Here is a 14,811-nt window from a genome sequence, read left to right as displayed (position 1 = left end):
GCCCTGCGTGAACTTAAAATATTTAAACTAGCTTGCGATCTGACTGTAGAAAGATTTAGGACACATGCAAATTATTTTTTATATTTTCTGTACATTGACTGTATTGACTGTACATTCTGTACATTTTCTGTACAAACCTGTGGTGATGCAGTTTTTTTTATGAAAAAAAATATTCAAATAGCATTTTTAATTTTCTAATAATTATTGCGGATCGAATATTCATGCATGTCCCTAACGCATTTTCATTTCTTCTTCACAGCACAACTTTCTGTGTTTGCATTCTGAGCAGTGAAGAAGCCTTGCCATTTCCAGCATTAAGCAAAGCTAGCGGGCATAACTACGTCCTGTTTAAGAAATTGGTATGTATGGATTCAAGTACTCGCCGATTCCGATACCAGAATTTTATGTGGTATCGGTGGAATTTCCGATACTAGTATCGGTATCGGAACAACCATAGTCATAACATTGTTTTAAAATCACACTCTAGTATCACACAGTATTCACTCATCACTAACACAACACACTCAAAATTATTTAGGGAATTTCAAAGTGATTGTATCACAACAAATAGATTGCCAAAAAATCTAAAGATTAAAAACAAGAGTCAAGAGCCCAACTAAAGCAAACACTGATCACAATACGGTGGTTTGTTAAAATAATTTAAAAATTAGTGCTGTCAATCGATTAAAAAAATTAATCGGATTAATCACACATTTTCTGTGATTAATCACGATTAATCACACATAACAATAATTTTAAAATATACTTTTACATTTGAATAATTTCACATTTAATCTTCAAATTGATGTAGAAACAACATATTTCTTTAACAGCGTCATTTTATGAATGAAAGAAAACATTTTGATATTAGTACTGTAACTGATGTCTCTATTAAATTGATTATTTTAACATTAATTATAGCCATTCAACAATATAATTGAGAGCTATCATGAAATATACAGAAATTGAAGGAAGTTCTCAAACACTTTACAGTCTTTAATGCTAAATTATAAATTAAATGCAGAAGAATTCTCATTAAAGCTACAAAATCACATTGATTTCTTCTTTTATTTTGTTGTTTGATTAACGTTAGTGACAGGAGTCACAGCAGCACGTTTAAGAACGTGGCCCCTTTAAGAGCTGTCTCAGTACGCAGATCTGACCGTCACCGCACTCCCATTTTCACAACTCTTTGCATTCATTTAAGATTTTATTTTACACTTTGAAGTCTGTGCTTAAGAAAATGCTAGACAAAACGGGCTCTCTGACATAATCTTGTATGGTTTTATCCATTCAAGCACGAAAGAGAACTTAACACGTATGCGCTGTCTGACAGAGATTCACCGACGCAGCCTTCAGCCCATGACTGTTTACACCAGACTGGACCTCGCGTTGCGTTTTGCCGCGTCCCACAGTTTAGAAGCAAAGCAACTGTTTAAAATTGCACTGAAGTGGTTTTTAAAAGCCTGTACACGAATAAGAGCGTGATTACATAATGTAACGCTAGACAAAGAATGTCAAAACAAACGGATGCTGCATTAATTGCGTTAAATATTTTTCACGCGTTAATTTGAAAAAATTAATCGCATGCGTTAACGCCTAAAAAAAATACAACATGGGTGCATTGGCCAGCTTTTTTTATGTAAAAGTTTGATGTCAAATGGACGTCAAAATTTTGCTGACAGTCTGAGTTGCATTTTTGATGTCAATTTGAAGTAAATTTGAAGTTTTGTTTGATGTAAATTTTACGTCTTTTCAACGTCAAGGTGCCCGCTGGGGATCTCCTATACCCGCACAAAATATAGACATTATTTATTACTTATTAATTATTCATATAGAGTATTTTAATGTCACATCTAGAATAATGCAGTGAAACCACAGGTCGAGCCGTTTTCTCATTCTTTCCAAAGTGCACGGGAGGCTGCCGATGGTGTCATGAGTAAAGACATCAATTTTAAACCGAGCTTTTGTTATATAAGAGGTATTCGTGTCCATTTTTTTACTATACCATAGTAATATATTTGTCCACATAAAAATGCTGTAGTAGCCTATACTATAGTATTTACTAGGCCTATAGTAAACTGCAGTAAAATTCCTAGATAATATAGTGTGTTTGAACCTTACTAAATATTAAAGTACTGTATAATACTATTACTACAGTTGATCAATTTACAACAAGAATACCACAATTTCTATGTCAAATAGCCTACTATAGAACACTACAGTATTTTTTCATTCAAGCGTTTAGGTTAACCTGCGTTCTATTTTGACGAGTCGTCGTGAAGACGCTCCCACAATAGACACTTGAGCTTAGTGTGTGTAGTTCAGTGACGATAGTTTTTCTCAAACAGTGAAAACAGTTAAATGCGCCTGAAATGAACTCTCAGGGCCGCTCTGGACATGATGTTCATGTGTTTATGTCCTCATACAGTGAGACATACAAATCCATGAGCACGTTAAACTGTTCAACACATTCACTCATACACGCAGAACCGGCAGATGACAGATTTAAATAGCAGGATTCCGCGACCGCATCACGGAAATCACTCTAGATATAGGCTATATGAACTAAATGCAGACGGGAAACGAGTTTCAATCGCAAAACAGACTAAAACTAAGTAAATTAGTGGTGCGCTATCAATTAACATCACACACAAACAAGCTCTGTCTAATGCACTTGCAAAACTTTATCGCACGCGTGAGACCTCGCAGCAGAGGTCTCTGCTCTCGCGGTGCTTCAATGTCATAAGCCAATGGTTCTGTGCAGCGCTGAATGATGTCGAACACACCTCTTGTTTTAGACGACAGACAAGATCACGATCCTCGCGATTCCGTTGAAAAGTGGATTGCGGACACCTTCAAGATCGATCTCGATTTAATATTGTCAGATCGCCCACCCCTATGTTGGAGATACTGAAATAGAATGTTTTGGCAACATGGTTGTGATTATTGTGTCACTTTAATGAAACTGAAAACCATTAAATGGTTACGTGTAATGTTAAGTTAGGCTTACATTTATTGACTTAACAAATATAATTTTTTTGACTTGGCTAATCTTTTTATTTTACTAATTTAGTGGAAATATGTTGTTGTGCTGGGGAAAGAAAATGGAATGGGGTGTGAGCGCGTGGCTTGGGGGTCTTTGAGGAAGTGTTTGAGATATGATGGGGTCCAGTACTCAAAAAAGGTTGAGAACCACAGTGTTAATGTAACCTGTCTCTCATAACTTAAGTTGTTGCACTTGTCATTACATCACATGGCTAATCTCTGGCCCACACTCCAGTACAGTAGGTGGCGGATATGCACCTCAAACGTAAGTTGCCACCCGCCATTAAAAAGGAGAAGAAGAATTATGTCACATGATCACATCAATATGGCGGACGACGGCCGATCGCATTCATACTACACCCATTCAGGCAAAACAGTACCCATTTGGCCCTCGTTAAGTAAGTACTTACTAAAATTAAGTACCTACTCATTGAGTATGCCATTTCGGATGCAGCCTACGTGTGGTGTTGTAATTCTTCAGCAATGCTTATTTGGAGTTTCTGCGCAGATGCAGCATTTAACCGCAGACCTACTTCATTGAAGAACTGCACAAAAACGATCGTAGTAAATTGCCTAATCACATGCAGTTGATTAATGATTTATCGTGCAGCCCTAGTACACGGGTGAGGAGTCAAAGACCCTGGCTCACTTCACATTGGGAAACTGTTCACTTATTTTCCTGTGATGTGACAGCTGATAATTATCAACAACAGGCAAAACCGATATCTCTATTGCTTCATTTTTTTATAATGGTTGAAATACTTATGAGAAACACTTTAATTATTTTGTTACATATCCCTGCACAGATTTGGTCTAATATTAAATTCAACTGTTAAGTACATTTTGTTCCCTGCCTGTCTAGCAATGTGTGTTTAAAATAAAATAAACGTGTCACGTTTCATTAAGTTTGAGTTGGCTCGTGCAATTTCGGTTAAACAGCTTCCAAAAATGTTGCATGATTTCCAGTAAGGGAACATAGTGAGCATCGATGCTCTGTGACTTTTACATTGCATTGTGGGAAATTTTAGGGAGCAACGTAATCAGTGCACTGTAAGTATGTTGCGAAAGAGACAGCCCTTAAAATGGTAGACTCCCTGATCAGTGCCCTGATTACTGAACAAGAGAGCTGATTGAGACCGACCCACAGACTAGTTTTATTTGTATGTTTTTTTCTTTATTACATTTTGATGTGCTAATGCACATACTTTGATTACTTGTTCTTATTTTATGATTAAAATGATTAGTTGTTTTAACAATATTTTAAATTTCTGTGATTTAGGCTAATAGTTGTTGTGGTATCATCTTATTTATTAAGATTACATGGATAAAAAACAACAAACAAATAACTACACAATGTTATTTATTACTTTTTTTGTGGTGGGGCCAGTAAAAATGAGAGTCACTTGCCCGACCGGGCCAGTAGAATAAATTCTTCGCATTAAGCCCTGAAGCACCTAGCAAAGAAACATGCAAGGTTGCATCTAGGACAACTCGCAGGTAGAGCACACCAGAGGTGCACATACTCCTAATGTAAGATGGTCTAGTTTTATATTTATTAAACAAAATGTGGCCTTTGAACATTAATCAGTGAATAAGCTCTATATCGCAGCATAATGTCCTTTCTTAAAGTACTGTTGACAGTTCTCCCTGAAAATCTTGATTGACAAGAGTTTCTTCCAATCAGCCAGTGGCGGTTATAGACTGGATGGTGCCCTGGGCGAAGTCCCCCTTAGTTTCCCAACCCCCCAGGGCTCGACTGGCAATACAATACAACACACAACACCATTTTATTACGTGGTCACTTGGCAGCCCATATTGCTCCTTCCGTTTCAACCACAGCCAGTGGCTGCTTCTCTCAGCGACAGTGGCAAGTTCTTCGACTACCGTCCGTTGGGCCTGTCCTCTGATCTCCACTTTCTTAAGCAGCCTTGTAGTGAATTGGAAACAAAGCCCCTGCAGCTCACTTCCACCGGGAACACTTTCGCTGTCCATCCCCGATCTTCAGCCTCCGCTGCCAAGTTGGCATACTGGAGATTCTCTCTTTCAAATGCTTCGTTAATGGCCTCTTCCCAAGGTACAGTCAACTCAACTATGAGGACTGTCCTACTGGAGCTGGACCACAGAACCATGTCCGGCTGCAGGTTGGTCGCTGCGATTTCCAAGGGGAAAGTAAGTCTGTGGTTTAAATTAACTTGCATTTCCCAATCCCTGGCTATACTCAGCAGACCTGAATCTGGGGTTAAGGGCTTGGCCAACGGTTTCTGCCCCTCCCGAATAAAGGGTTGCCTTTTTAGCGAGTTAGCCTTGGCGTTTTGGGGGATGGTATTTGCTGCCACTCTCTTGGTCTCTACTGCTGCAGCCAAGCACTTTAGTACTTGATTGTGGCGCCATGTGTTTCTCCCCTGTGACAAGCTCTTCTTACAACCCACAAGAATATGTTTGAGGTTTACTGGAGCTGCACATAGGTGGCAGGCTGGATCCTGTCTACACCAAACATGCAGATTTGTTGGTGAGGGAACATCATATGTAGCTCTTATGATAAACTTAGCCTGTTTGTTTCCATACTCCACAACTCACTCCAAGTGATTTTGCGCCGTTCAATGCCTTCCCTATTCATGCAACGGCCTTGCTGGGCTTGAGAGACCGCTCTGGCTCATCTACTTGCTTCCTCTTGACGCCGAATCTCCTCCACTACCAGGTGACGCTGTTCCTTTGGTGTCGCTTTTCGCCACGTGGGTGTGATTGATGCCAAACCAAGTCCCCCTCTGCCATGTTGCACTTGTCCCACGATGTCCTTATGTCTGAGGGCTGCCTTTGAATCTCCTACCGCTGTTGTTGGGTTCCATTTGCTTCCAGTCGCTACTGTTGGAGCAGCATCTCTTACACAGGGATCACAGGATTCTTTGAGCATCATCTCCAACCTTGTTTTGGTGCATTTATATTCCCCCACAAGGCTTGAAATGGGAAGAGAGAGAGCTCCATTCCTGTACAGCCCTATGTTGCTAAGGCATCTTGGTATCCCAAGCCACTTCTTCACTTGTGTACTCGCCAATCTCTCCAGGTTATTGTCGTGACAAACCGTGAGCTCATACATTAAAATTGGCCACATCAGGCGTGGCAACAAGCCAAATTGGAAGCACCAGAGTTTCAGCTTTCCAGGAAAAGCTGTATCATTGATTTTCTTGAGTCCACTGGCTGTCTCTTGCCTGAGTTGTTCCACCTGTTTGGCATCTTTAAGGTCTGTGGTGTACCACCGTCCAAGGCTTTTGATGGGCTTTTCCGTCATTGGTAAGCCTGCCCTTGACAATAGAAATGCTGCGGGATTTGCTTGGTTTGACCTCCTTTTGTGCCCAACTAATGTTCTCCTGGAGGTTATCCAGCAGCCGCTTTGTACATGCTTTGGTTGTTGTGATGGTTGTCATGTCATCCACGTATCCCCTGATTGGAGGTAGGCCCAACCCATTTTTCAAACGCTCTCCTCCAACCACCCAACGCGATGCCCGGATTATTATTTCCATTGCCATTGTGAAAGCCAGTGGTGAAATTGTGCAACCTGCCATTATGCCAACCTCCAGCTGTTGCCACGCGGTGGTACTATCCTGTGTGGTAATACAAAATTGGAGATCCTCAAAATATGCCTTAATCAGCTTTGTTATCTTATCTGGAATGTGGAAGTCGTCAAAGGCTGTCCACAGCAGCTCATGTGGCACTGATCCAAAGGCATTGGCAAGATCTAGAAAAACCACATGCAGGTCTTTCTTCTCCTTTTTTGCCATTTGCAACTGGTGCCAGATGATGTTAGCATGTTCCAAACATCCAGAGAAACACCCTATTATGCCTGCCTTCTGCACTAAAGTGTCAATGAAGTTGTTTCTCTTCAGAAATCCGGAGAGTCTATATTGGCCACAACGCTCAAGAAAATCTTACCTTCCACATTCAATAGGCTAATTTGGCGAAACTGGTCAATAGTTGAGGAGTTCTCCTTGGGGATCAGTATGCCTCCTGCCCTTCTCCACACCTTTGGTATCACCTGCTTTTTCCATGCCACAGCCATTAATCTCCAAAGGTACCTCAACACCCCAGGGGCTTTCTTGTAGAGCCTGTATGGTATACCGTTGGGTCCTCAATATCTGTTATAGGTAATTTAAGGGTCCCAGTTTTCTCCTTGCTAAAGATGCTAATGACGAACTTGTAACGATCTTTGTAAAAGCGGTCCTGGTTCGCTCATTCTTCTTATGTTGCTTTCTCAAGCTCTTTGCTCTTCACAACGAGGCCAGGCGACTTTTAATATCGCCTTGTAGTGCCTCTAGGCCCTTCCTTTCCTCTTCTGTGGCCTTCTTCCACTGTTACCTCAGGCTCCTCCTTTCTCTGACAAGTCTGTCGATTTCTTTTTGTCTCCTGGACTTAGGTCGGCCCGTCGTCTCCTTCTGTGACCTTGGGTTCTTGCTTTTCACTCCAAATCTCTCCACCCTATAGGTGTAGATGACCCCCCCATCTTCTCCAGTTTTCTTTCGACATCTCCTTTTTGGACTGTTAAAAGCTGGACGAGATCCGAGTCAATGGTTGCCCATTCTTTGTTGCAGGATCGAGACCTAAGTACGTGAGGTTTTCTTCCATCCATTTTCATTTCTACTGCTTGTAGTCTTCGGGTTGCTGACTGCTGGTAAGTTTATGCCTGGTTGGGCTTCGTCTGGGGTTCTGATACCCTGTGGGCTGTGGTGCTTGTCCCGCCACTGGGCTTCACCCGACTGATTTGCCCTACCTCTTGTGAAGTATTGGTTAATGCGAGGCCCCTCACTAAGCTCTCTCAGACACTTCTTCCTGCCCTGATGGATTTAAGACCCTTCTCGGATGTTACCTTTGTCCAGCCGCAAATGCATATCCGTAGTTTCTGTCCTGTTGTTCTAACTTCTGCTGTGCTGATCTCTTGGTACTTTGTCATTTCCATTCTGAGGTCTGTTGCCATGTGATCCACCGATGAGTCATCTAGCACCTCCGCTCTCGCAGCCTCCAGGGGTATTCTTTCTCTTGTGTTTTTCGTAGCCATAGATGGGTGGACCCATTACGCTTATGGTAATGGATCCTACCGACAAGGGTAACTAGCCAACCTATCAACGTTATGTAAAGATTACTTCAAATAAAACTTAACAAGAGAATTCACATATCGTTTGTTCTCGCTTTGAATGGATCTGAAATTATTAAGTGGTGTCTCAAGTAATAGACAGATAAATTACATTCCCTGAACTTCTCTGTGGTTAGTTTCGTTTTAAACGTCTCAAATATCACATTGTTTGTCCTCAGGCTCACTAAAATCTGTCACAGCAAACCGCATATCATAATAATGCGCTCATGTTGTGTTGGCATATTTGCCAAATTGTAAATTGGTGTGACCAACTGAGAAAGTGGGTCGCGACCAGTGGGAAAAATGTGTCTAGAGCCCTGGTATGACAGTGTAGTAAAGGTGTCCATTTCTTAGGGGGAATGTTATTAGCCCTTCCCCTTGCCACTCTGTTTCAAGGGGCAAAAGGTAGGTGAAGGGGTATAAAATAGAATTGGAATTGGGCCTATATAGTGGGCAACTCCTTTGTATGAGTAGTATGTCTGAAACCTCAGTATGCACAAAACAGTAGCTGAGAAATACCCAGATGGTGTACTGCTTCCGCCGAGATTTGCGAGTGTGCATTGGATGGACATGCAATGGGAGCTGAGCAACGGGCAAATTTCAAAATTAAATCAAATAACAATAGCGGAAAACTTCAAAGCAGGTGTTTGTTTTTTAAATGCAAGTAGAGATGAATTTAATGAATTTCTGTTTGTACCGACGCGAAGATACAGGTTGATGTTGATACGTCATAGGTCAAAAAGCATACGGGTCACGGGACAATAAAACATGGCGGATGCAATACGTCCAAAATCTATTCACACTATTCCCACACAAACTATATAGAACATACTGTTTTAACGGTCGATAGGTAGGTACTTCATTTAAATCATACTGAAAAATCTGAAACTGTTCCAAAAATGGAAAAATCTCTCTCTTTTTCTCTCTCTCTCTATCAATTTTTTTTAGGTATTGAATCGAAGTTAGAAATTCCAGTATCGTGACAACACTAGTACACATATTATCAAGTTATATACAGATGTTATTAATCCTGCATTAAAATTACCTTTATAAAATATTGATTAATGCTGTTATGTTTAAAAAGTTAAAACGCAGATCATATAAATTCACCCGTGTTGTATTTCACTGCTGAATGTAATGTTTTTAACTAAATGAAACATAAATAAGCGCTTTGTATACTGAAAATCTATTTATTTTGATTTGAAAATCACAATGTAAAAACAAGTACTTAATATTGCATGCCACACGCATATCATAAACAGTTTGTGAGAACTGAATAGAGTTCTATTTTCAGTCTTCTTCAGAATATTAAAATTTGTAAGGCTTAAAAACATGCCAATTATATTTTTTCGGAACGATACAGCACCTGCCCGATAGGGCAGATGACAGTTCTGTCAACTGGCCCAAGGGTCTCTCGTGCTGGCCCTGGGCCAGTCCTTACTGTTGAGCACTGACTAGAGCTCCTAAAAAATGTTACTGTGTAGCCCTGCAACTGCTTCTGATGATTTCTTAATGTGTGTTGGATCATATGAGGCCACAGAAGCTGAGGAGCCAAAATTAAGCCAAATTAAAATACTGGCAAACTATGTCATTCTGCATAAGTGATATGGATACTTTTTGGTGTGCTTGTGTAACAACACCAGAGTAAATTATTTTCACAGCTGTTGTTAGCATATCATAAGTGAAAGAACATACTGGTCACGTGACAAAGGAAACATGAGGATGTAGCAATTTCAGACATTAAAAAAAATCTTACTTGACAATATCTGCTTGACTATTGATGGCGGCCCAATGAAGCAGCGTAACATTCTCTTTGTCAGGTAGTCGGACATCATAGCCAGCTTCTATGAGTTCTTTACACCTCTCAAGAGCGCCAAACCTACAATTTGAAAGAAAAAAAAAGTTCTGGCATCAGAACTGACTGACTTCCAAATTAGGTGCATAGCCCTTGTATACTTCAGGTTATATGTGAAAGTGGTAGAATGCATTTAGATTCTCTAATGAGAATACTACAAAACTATTTGAGCATGCACGTGAGACAACAGGGCACCCGTTTCAATAAGGAGGTTCAACCAACACCGAGTTAAAATGTGAACTGAGTTGTTTAAAACCGAGATGCGTAACTTTTGAGTTTTTGGTTTCAGAACAGCTGATTTGAGTTAGTTCTATCAACTCTGGGTAGACTTACCTTAAGTTAAGAGCTTGCACCACAACTACTACAAGCCATTATCAATGGAACTCTGATATTGCGATTCACCATGGCAACGGCACCAAATAAAGCAACATGGAGGCAGAAAGCGCTTGAGAGCGACACTTTCCGCTCTGCATACAGTGGATTTACTAATGTGCTTTAATGTGTAAATGACTTAAGTTTAAATTGATAAAAAGTAGTGCTGTCAATCGATTAAAAAATAATCGGATTAATCACACATTTTCTGTGATTAATCACGATTAATCACACATAACAATAATATTTTAAAATATACTTTTACATTTGAATAATTTCACATTTAATCTTCAAATTGATGTAGAAACAACATATTTCTTTAACAGCGTCATTTTATGAATGAAAGAAAACATTTTGATATTAGTACTGTAACTGATGTCTCTAGTAAATTGATTATTTTAACATTAATTATAGCCATTCAACAATATAATTGAGAGCTATCATGAAATATACAGAAATTGAAGGAAGTTCTCAAACACTTTACAGTCTTTAATGCTAAATTATAAATTAAATGCAGAAGAATTCTCATTAAAGCTACAAAATCACATTGATTTCTTCTTTTATTTTGTTCTTTGATTAACATTAGTGACAGGAGTCACAGCAGCACGTTTAAGAACGTGGCCCCTTTAAGAGCTGTCTCAGTACGCAGATCTGACCGTCACCGCACTCCCATTTTCACAACTCTTTGCATTCATTTAAGATTTTATTTTACACTTTGAAGTCTTGCTTAAGAAAATGCTAGACAAAACGGGCTTTCTGACATAATCTTGTATGGTTTTATCCATTCAAGCACGAAAGAGAACTTAACACGGATGCGCTGTCTGACAGAGATTCACCGACGCAGTCTTCAGCCCATGACTGTTTACACCAGACTGGACCTCGCGTTGCGTTTTGCCGCGTCCCACAGTTTAGAAGCTGTCTATCTTCATTGAACGCATCAAAGCAACTGTTTAAAATCGCGCTTAAGTGGTTTAAAAGCCTGTACACGAATAAGAGCGTGATTACATAATGTAACGCTAGACAAAAAATGTCAAAACAAACGGATGCTGCGTTAATTGCGTTAAATATTTTTCACGCGTTAATTTGAAAAAATTTATCGCATGCGTTAACGCGTTGACAGCCCTAATAAAAAGATAAATGTACCATTAAACAAACAAATTAATCAGTAAATGAAATAAATATCAGAAATAATAAAACTGTCTGAAAATGGTTTTGGTGTAAAAAATATATATTTAATTTCCTGAAAAACATTTATGTATTTTAAAATCTTCTGAAGGACATTAGTAAATGAAAAAATAATATGTATAAATGAAACAATAACAATTTACACCAAAACCATTTTCAGAGGTTTACACCCACCTGACTTTAAATGAATCATGTTGACTTTGTGGGCAGCACTGGATGTTTCTAACTATTGTAATAGTTGCGTATGAGTCTCTTGATTGTCCTCAATGTAAAAAGAGGAATCTCAACATCATTATTAGCCTGCAATGCAATTATTCACACTTTTCCCCAAAATAACTGTATTACTGATAAATACTTCTCACAGAAATGACAATATGCAGGTTTTTTCAGGAGAATATTTCATTATAACGAGTATACTCATTTAGGGTTGGGAATCGAAAATCAATTCCAATTTGGAATCGGAATCGAAAGGCTAGGAATCGGATACGGATACTTGAGATTAAAATTTGAATTCCTCTTATCAATTCCTGTCTGCATATTTTCAGAAAAGTACATGCGTTGCATGATCTGCTGATATCTCAATAAAAGCCCTTATGAAAATTAGGGCTGTTCCAATACCCTTTTTTCATTCCCGATACCGATTCCGATACCTGGGCTCAGGGTATCAGCTGATACCGAGTACTGATCCGATACCAGGATGTGTATCTGTATACAGCTGTACATACTAACCCTATGAGAATTCATATAATTATTTTATGGTGTGCTTTAGACTTATCCCTTAATAATACATGAACAAATACATACAGTAAATTAGAGAGTATTTTATTATCTGACAGACATTTAACAGATATTAATATTATTTATTTTTCTTAAGTCGCAGTTTTACTGGCTGGTTGGTCCACTCTGAAATACTGCCAAACAGCGCTAGCACTGGGGATGGGCATTTTTCAATAATTTCATATTAAAATATTTGAGCTCATAAAAAACAAATATTCATTTATTTAAATTAAGTGAAAAAAATATGTCATTTATTTCGTTTTTATTTAGTCACAATTTCACATCAAGCTTATAACTATCATTAAATATTCATAATGCACTAATATTAGATCCTGTATATAGGGTTTTTAATGTTGAAAAGATTATACATAAGATACATAAAAACTGCATTTAAACCTGCGCGAAGCGAAATCATACAAAAACCATACATGCAAAACAAAACGCATATTGAAAGTCTGTGATATATGGTTATCTTCTTTATTTTGTTTAACATGTTCTTGATAAGAAAAACTAGCATAATACAGTAGGTCTATTTTACTCTGTTGAAAGTCTGTTCAACAAGCCGACAGTTTACAAGCCGACAGCGGAGAACGTGAATAATGAGGTGCGTTGCTCTTCTCTAACTCCCGGTAACAAAACCCAGATCTGACAAGAATATCTGGCTTTAATGTTGATAATGTATATGTTGATAATTATATTATGATAATAAATAAAGTAAACAGGCTTCTTGATACCTCCATACCGACTGTTAATTGATCCTAAAAACAAAGACGGAGCCATTTTAGTGCTTGTTGTTTATTACGTGACCGGCATTTGAGGAAGAATGACTAATTCTGCTGATCACCACCGCAAATATTGTTTTCTTTGTCGCTTCATGGTCAGTGTCTGTCATGTTTAGCTTTGCATTGCATTTACATCAATAAGTAAATTCAACTAAGGCTAACTAAAGAATTTCAACGCGTTTTAAAACAAACACCCGTGCGGATTTATTTACAGGATATAACTTGAAGGCGACGACCCTGAAGTTCTTAGGAGGAAAATGCAGGCTTTAGGTATGGAGAAAGGTACCAGTCTTATGAGAAGGCCAAATTTATTAACATTAGTTGCAGTGAAATGTACATTTTAATGTTTAAGGTTATTGAAATCAGCATTAGTTAGCCCAACATATTTCTAACGAACAAACAACCACTCCGAACAAGTCATGGTAATAAATAAATGAATCATCGAATCATTTAATATTACGTTGGTATTTTTATACCAACTTACTGTATATATAAGTAATGTAATGTTAACGAATTCTGTGGCTCACCAGTTTTTAAACCATTTTTTGGTGATGTAAGCTGAGCATAACACGCGATCCGTCAGGCCACCAAGAGTGAACTTAAAATATTTAAACTAGCTTGCGATCTGACTGTAGAAAAATTTAGGACACATGCAAATTATTTTTTATATTTTCTGTACATTGACTGTATTGACTGTACATTCTGTACATTTTCTGTACAAACCTGTGGTGATGCAGTTTTTTTTATGAAAAAAAATATTCAAATAGCATTTTTAATTTTCTAATAATTATTGCGGATCGAATATTCATGCATGTCCCTAACGCATTTTCATTTCTTCTTCACAGCACAACTTTCTGTGTTTGCATTCTGAGCAGTGAAGAAGCCTTGCCATTTGCAGCATTAAGCAAAGCTAGCGGGCATAACTAGGTCCTGTTTAAGAAATTGGTATCGGATCGGTACATGGATTCAAGTACTCGCCGATTCCGATACCAGAATTTTATGTGGTATCGGTGGAATTTCCGATACTAGTATCGGTATCGGAACAACCCTAATGAAAATTATCGATATTTTTTACTATAGTAAGCATAGTTTAGCTATAGAATTTGCATTAAAGCACAGGAATCACAAATTAACCATAGTTGCATTATAGTAACTGCAGTTTAACCATGATGTAGTTCAACTATGATAATACAAATTGTAATAAATCAGAAAAGGTGTGTTTCTATGTGTAAATATATACAAAACGGTGCTCATAAATATATATATATATATTTTGCAATAAGCAGGCTAAATGACTATACAGGTTGATATCTAAATGTTTTACTTCAACTGTGGAATTGAAACTGGGAATCGATAAGAATTGAAATCGATAAGCAGAATCAGAATTGGAATCGATAAAATTGAAACGATTCCCAACCCTATACTCATTACAGTACAAGAACACATTCATAGTTGACAGCCTCTGTCTGGGTCAAACCATGTGCTTATTTACAGACGAACTGTGTTTATGTTCATATTTCCGAACACTTGATAAGAGTGACAGGTTTAGGAAAAGCAGTTGGTACTCCGTTCGCCGTCCGGAGAACTGAATGTGCTGCTTCTCCCTGCCACTCAGTGCTAATAGGGATGGGCATGAGTACTCGGACGCGATGATCGTTGATGAGAACGAT

General features: G+C 38.5%; 1 protein-coding gene across 2 annotated transcripts in view; it reads right to left on the bottom strand.

The window, feature by feature from the left end:
• zdhhc13 (zinc finger DHHC-type palmitoyltransferase 13) overlaps positions 1-14,811 on the bottom strand; it is a 63,450-nt gene that overhangs the window by 44,510 nt on the left and 4,129 nt on the right. For both annotated transcript variants that reach the window (XM_057353928.1, XM_057353992.1), the window contains exon 3: positions 9,927-10,049. In XM_057353928.1, the coding sequence (XP_057209911.1) occupies positions 9,927-10,049 (123 nt within the window). The remainder of the gene's footprint in view (positions 1-9,926; positions 10,050-14,811) is intronic.

The sequence above is a fragment of the Triplophysa rosa genome, linkage group LG1 (assembly GCF_024868665.1).
Source record: "Triplophysa rosa linkage group LG1, Trosa_1v2, whole genome shotgun sequence".
In the NCBI taxonomy this organism is placed as follows: Eukaryota; Metazoa; Chordata; class Actinopteri; order Cypriniformes; family Nemacheilidae; genus Triplophysa; species Triplophysa rosa.
The sequence above is the reverse complement of the archived record's forward strand: the minus strand, read 5'-3'. Positions and strand labels throughout refer to the sequence as shown.